Source organism: Acyrthosiphon pisum, chromosome A2 (assembly GCF_005508785.2).
Source record: "Acyrthosiphon pisum isolate AL4f chromosome A2, pea_aphid_22Mar2018_4r6ur, whole genome shotgun sequence".
NCBI classification, from domain to species: Eukaryota; Metazoa; Arthropoda; class Insecta; order Hemiptera; family Aphididae; genus Acyrthosiphon; species Acyrthosiphon pisum.
Window position 1 is genome coordinate 63,409,846 of NC_042495.1, and position 6,868 is coordinate 63,416,713.

Here is a 6,868-nt window from a genome sequence, read left to right on the forward strand (position 1 = left end):
TCAAAAAAATCAAAAATATGAGAAAGTCGATTTCAAGTAGACTTGACGACAAATTAAAATTTGTTTTCAGAATTCTTATCGCTTCATTAGATCAATTGGTATGTTTGGCAAAAAACACAGCTAAAATACTATGTCGCGCAGGTGTTAGACAAAAACAGAAAATCACGGTATCGTTAATATCACGGTATATTAATACTTTTAAATGTATTAAACTTAAAAAAAATATAATCAAAGAATATCAAAATTGGATATATTTTCAAACTGTAATATTTAAATGATTTTCCTTCATTTATGTGCTCATTAAATATTGGTAACTCCCTAAAATTAATAGGCCATTGCTCTACTGTATAGTAGGTGATGTATACCTTGTTATTGATTGGTTCAAATTGAATTCAATGCTAAATCATTGTATACAGAAATTATCTCAGGCTTCTGATAATATTTTAATCATAACATTGAAAATGCATCGTCTTCACAAGCTCTTATCGATTTATTCCGTTGATATGTATTCAGCTGTTAAGTAAATTTATATTTAAAAAAAAATTTAAAAAAAAAAAATGGTCACTCATTATCTTAGAAATTCAATAAATTGTTTTTTAATTTAAAAATTATTTTTCAATTGTTAAATATATAAAAAGAAGAACTTTGCCTTGATATTTGGACCCTACTTATAATTTGATTGACCACTATGTGGGTGATTTTTAACTATGCTCTGTTTAGTGAGAGAACCTCCGGTTCTGCATATCCCCTCGCGTCACTCTGCTATCAAAACCAGTTTCCCCATGGAAAGATGTTGCGTGGGGGAATCAGTTTTGATCAGTGCGCGGCATGTTCTCTTGCTGAACAGAGTATAGGGAATCATTTTAAATTTTTTGTTATTTTAATGAACTTCAAATTCTGAAAGTAATAAATCATTACATACAAAAAACAATTCTGTTCAAAGATGTTCTGGATACCTGGAAAATTGGATACTTTAAAATTTAAACTACAAAATAATTTGGAAATTTTTGTGATTTTGATGATTTTTGTCGAGATTTGAACTTTAAATTTTTAACTAGTTTAACTAACTTTTAACTATCTTATAAGTAGTTAGCTTAAACTAGTTAGATAAGGAATCTGGATTTACATTTTCAAGCTTTTTTAAAGCTAGAAGATTATAAGATCAAATATTTGTTACCGATTTTGCTTTTAACTCCCAATGATCTTGCTCCTTATACATATCCTTGGTTCTGTTAATATCAGTACCCTAACCTGAAACACTTTAATAATGTAACCAATGATCAACATTTATCGTATGAGTCATACGAAAAAAATATGGGGCTATGCTTCATTTTTGTGTAATTAAACGTATGATAATATATACATTCGAATCCGCTTAATTGGGACACATTGGGCGGAGACCTATTTGTCTCCATTATTCCCGACTGTCCTGATTAACCGAAAATTTTTACATACAATTCATTCGGTACTGTCATTAATGTCCCCTTTAAGCGGATTCTACTATATTCATAAAAATGATTTCTATATAATAGTCTAGTTTAATTAATAATCATATTTTTAAATTAGAAACCAGTAGTCAATGCTGATAATGACAAATTAAAAATGAGAGCTGAGAGATTTGGTGAAACAGTTTCTAAAACTTTGCATGATGTAAGTATATTGTTATTTGTTTTCTTGTGTTCATTAAAACTGAGCATTTATGTACATCATTTTTAATTCGACAAAAATAGTTGTAGATTTTTTATAAACTACAAGTTAAAATTATGTGTTAGGCTGATTTTAATCACCTAATTAGACTTAAGTTACAATAATTGTAACTTGTATGTCTATATGACTTAATGTGTTATTATTAAATGTGTATAAAAGAAACTTGTAACAGACCATATTGACTAGTTTTTTTTTATTATGTGTAATGTATTTTTTTATATTTACTACTGTTTTCTTATATAGAGCGAAAAAGAAGACAAACTTAAAGCACGTGAGCTTCGTTTTGGTTCAATTGACAAAACTGTATTAACGGCCATTAAGAAACGCACTAATGGCGATGTTGGAAAACAGAAGAATTCTAGAGGTGGTAAAAGGAGTTTTCCATATAAAAAACGGTATTAATTTTTTCTTGTAATGTGTTTACAAATTGACTGTATATTAAATTTTTTATATTGATTCCCACTATAATCAACAATTTCCCCTTAAGTTTTTTTTTATCTGTATCAAAATCGTTATTAGTAGTGTATCCGGAATTATTATAATGAAATAAATAGAAGGAATTTGTACATTCCTTTATTAATCTGAAAACATTTAAATTAATTTAGTTTTACTACACAATAAAATCAAATTTCTTTGTGTGTTTGAAATACTTAAACTTTAGAAAAAAAATAAAAAATATATATATATAAATGATTTGGTTAATAGTTATTTTACATTTTTATAATATCTATATTTGTTGCGCTGAGTTCTAGATATATGTCCTACTAAATATTTAACATTATTGATGTATTCAAATATATTTTCTACATTTTTTGTACTTAACTTTAAATGAAAATTATATGAGGCTTTAAATCAGGCAGTTGATAAATTCCTTATGTGGATGAGAATACATCAGTTTGCAAAAACTGCTGTTATTTGTTAATTCAAATATTCATTAAAGAATAATTTACTATAAGAACTTACCAAAAAATATATTTAAAATTATACACTGTGCACAATGGTAGAATTGTTTTTGATAAAGAGCCATTAATTAGTAGTTTCTACCAATGTCGTCAAGTAAACATGAAGTGAAATATTTTTTGAACGTTTAAGGTATACTAATTCGTATAATATGAAGTTAAATGGAGTTTTCATGTTAAGACGTCTTGACTTTAGCGCAGGGATGTGAATTTAATACACAACAGGCGTACAGAGGGTTGACTAATGGGTGATGCCTGTAACCTTCGATCATATGTGGTCACCTCTGACTCCTTTTTAATGTGAATGGAGTTTTGTCACATCTAACTCAGAACTCTTGGTATTCATGCCAAGCAACTAAGCAAGTAGAGGTTTTTGCAATCTGTGCAGAAAGCGGTGATGATACTGCAAATGTGAATGAGAGACAAATATAAGGGTAGTGTTAAACCATGTGATCTACTAATATTCGGTTCTATATAACAGTACTCATGAGTAAGATGTGTGATCTATTTGTTTTAAGTATGTATAATGAATACAACATTGTTATTAACACCGGATGATCCATTTAATGTAAGACTCTTTGAAAATATTTTTTATCGTTATAATATTTACTTTTTGAAATAATGGTTGTATAAGTGTCTTACGTTAAATGATGTCTCCGTAACTGTAATTATGGTATAGTTGCACTTATTCTAAATCTTAATTGTCTGAACACTAAACGATATAGATAAAACGTTTTGTCTGTATCACGGTATAAAGGTTTGATGGGAACTATCTACAGTTGTACTTTTTACGTACATACCTATAATTCATTGTTACACGATTGCGAACATTTTACATTTGTGACAGCGATTTTTTAATCGATGATGTTAATTGTAATTTTTCATATTGTATAGAGTATTATAAGTTTTCCATAAAACTAATGACTGGTAATTTTATAGTACGCTCATCACTCACTACACATGTATATATAGTAAGGAAACACAGACCGTGACATTGTGTCATTGATGAAATCGATTGAAAACAATATAATATAAGGACATAAGGTATTAAGGTACCTATCTAAAAATTAGGGTTTGATCATAAATTCATAATCTAAGAATAACTGGCTAAGTACTTAGAATAAAAATGTAAGGTAAAGTAATGATAATATTTTGATTTATATGATTGACAAAGTATTAATATTTAAATTAAAGTGTGCAAAAATCCTTGTATTAAATTTACAAGTATATATTTAATTAGTCTATATAATATATAGTACATAAATATATTCTATTATGTTGAGATTGAAGCTAGGATGGACCAATGACTGGTATTAATATAAATAAGTAACACGACTTTATGATTATGTATAAGTCTAATATAAATAGAAACGTACAACTGGACTATATCTGTGACTGTACACACCATATACGAATCGTATGACGACGTATGTGTAAGTGAGTTTACTGTATCTCATATTATATTATAATAGTAAGAGTAAAAGTAAAGTATCGACCTTCTGTCGTATAGCTAGAAACTAAATGTGCACGTGTGTGCTTTAAGGTTGAATACTAATATTAATTGTATATTTCAACACCCTCTTCAATTAATAATTTCTTTGATTATAGACACTCTGACCATAGTTTCTTAAATCGTTCCTTTACTTGGTCTGCAATCTGGTCATCTGTCCTAATGTACCTACTGTAGTTGAAATTGTCCATCTTCATACTTTTCTCGAATGAAATAGTATCGTATGTCTACCCATAGACAAAGAAAATGCGTCTACCTATAATACAGAGTGTTACAGATAGAACTGACTTTTGGATTAAATTTTGTTTTAATCAATATTTTAAAATTTTTTTTTGATATATTATTTATAGCCGCTTGCGTTACACGAGTAATAAAAAAAAAAAATTATTTTTTAATACCGAAAATAAAAAAATTTTAAATTTGATTTAAATTTTTTTGAACAAATTCAAAATACCTAATTTGTGAATCTGATTATAAGAACTATTTGAATGGTAAAAAAAATTATCTAAATCAAGTAGTTTATTTTTCGCTGTGTAGAATTTTTTTAAATATCAGTATTTTTTTGATTAAATTAATTTGGAACACTATAACTTTTTTAAAAATATTATTTTTGAAAATTTGCTAACATGGGTGTATTTCTAAAAATATTTACTAATCCTATAATTTTATCAATTTTTGTCATAAGTTTAAGTAGCATAATTTTTTTTTTTTTGGTCCGTTCTTTCTGTTACACCTTGTAGGTATAATATGTGTTTTGTCTTCTTGGCTCTTATGAAACTCCAGATTTTTCACCAACTATTACTATAAGGACTTTGATTATCAATGTATAATACTGGTTGTTGATCACCAGTTTTTGATAACGTGTAATCCACATGATTCCCTTCACCGCTTCTCTGCCGGAAATAATATAATATATTCGGCTTCCGTTGACGACAGTGACACACAAATACACAATGACAATGTTATCTCCGCAATCATAGACAAGTAGACAAGTATACTACAATGTCCACGAAACGTCGAATGTCGTCGTTGAATGTCACCTGTGTAATCTGCATCACTTAATATTTAGAACGATAATTGTTTATTATTGTTAAATTAATATAAACCATAATTAAATGTTCGATTGACATGTCGTCTAATTCGGTTTTTTAAGTTCCAATGAGCTTTTGTCGGTTTCACTAAAAAACGACTAGCAAAGTTCACTGCATATGCAATATCTGGTCTAGTTATCTGTGACAAGAGCAGTAAGCTTCCTACTGCTTGTCTATAAGGAATTTCTTCACTCAAAACCTCCGATTCTTCCTGTTGTTCAAGTGTAGGTACCTATGTGACTTGTCTATCGGAATTGAAAGTTCCTCTGGTGAAAATGTTTCATGGTAATCTATACCATATTTCTGTGAACAACCTTTGATGACCAACCTAGCCTTAAATGTATCTATATTACCGTCAGTTTTATATTTGGTTTTAAATACATATGCAATTCGTAATACAACTTTATCCTGTGGTAAATCAACTAGCGTCCACGTCTCATTTTCGTGTAACGGTGTTATCTCGTTGTGCATAGCGTATTCCCATTCGTTCTTATTTGGACTCGTCACGATTTAATGGCCTAATATTCATCTTTAGTAATAAACTAATAACAAATAATATTATATAAAATACTTTAAACCTATTTCATTTGTAAGTATTGCTTCATACACGAATGAGTTATTTTTCATCAATAACCGATACCTACCTACAATTGTTTTCTAGTTAAATTTAAAGTTATTTTTAAATTATTGCCAATTATATCAATAACGCCAAAAATTTTTTTATAATAAGGAGTTACCTAAATCTAAAGACTGAAATTTATAGTGACGGAAAATGGAAATATGTATTATTATTTATTATACTTGTGCGATAAATGGACTTGGGGCGGAAAACGGAAAGATTGATAAACAGGGCTGTGAATTTCATGCACAAAAAAAGTCTTGAATATGCATGCATTTATGCACTAAAAACAAGTGAAGTATGCTTTAAAATATGCACTATAAATTATAAAAAATTTTATTTAAATAAATATTGTATTATAAAATGACTTAAAAAATGGACTTATAATAATAATAATAATAATAATAATAAATGCTCCAATGTTCTATTGTTCTTCGACGCCTGAAAAAAAAATCATTAAATATAGATAGAACGCATTGTTTTATAGATATTTAAACAATTTATTTGTTTACCTGCAAAATAAGTATTGCATTGTACAATCAGCGATTTCTTTATATTTTCAAACTTGAATGATTTCCTATTTGGCGCCAAGAGGTTTTTGTACACAGAAAATGAACGCTCTACATCAGCTGACGTGGTAGGGGCATACTTGAAATATCCCATGTCACTACTTGTTAAGTTTTCAGGTATATCTAAATAACCAACGTTTTTTTCTTCTCCGCTTAATATTTTTGAAATATTGCAAACAATTTTAAACCCTTTATTTTTAGTAAGAACTGTCTGTAATTTCTCGTTAATTTTGACTCCGGTCTGGCCTTTTAAATTATTGAATTTGGCTGAAACATCTTCAATAATCTGTATCGCTCAGGGCTTGGAACCGAAATTAAAAATATCGCTATTTTAACTGGAACCTATTGAAAATATTGGAACCGTAACCTTACCGTAACCATTTTTTGATTTTCCTAGGAACCCAAACCGGAAC

General features: G+C 28.5%; 1 protein-coding gene across 1 annotated transcript in view; it reads left to right on the top strand.

The window, feature by feature from the left end:
- The window catches only part of LOC100168494 (SAP domain-containing ribonucleoprotein), a 6,329-nt gene extending 3,920 nt beyond the window's left edge, over positions 1-2,409 (top strand). Inside the window, exons 7-8 of the mRNA XM_001945556.5 lie at positions 1,567-1,650; positions 1,951-2,409. Of these exons, the coding sequence (XP_001945591.2) occupies positions 1,567-1,650; positions 1,951-2,109 (243 nt within the window). The 3' untranslated portion in view covers positions 2,110-2,409. The remainder of the gene's footprint in view (positions 1-1,566; positions 1,651-1,950) is intronic.
- The last annotated feature ends 4,459 nt before the right edge of the window (positions 2,410-6,868 follow it).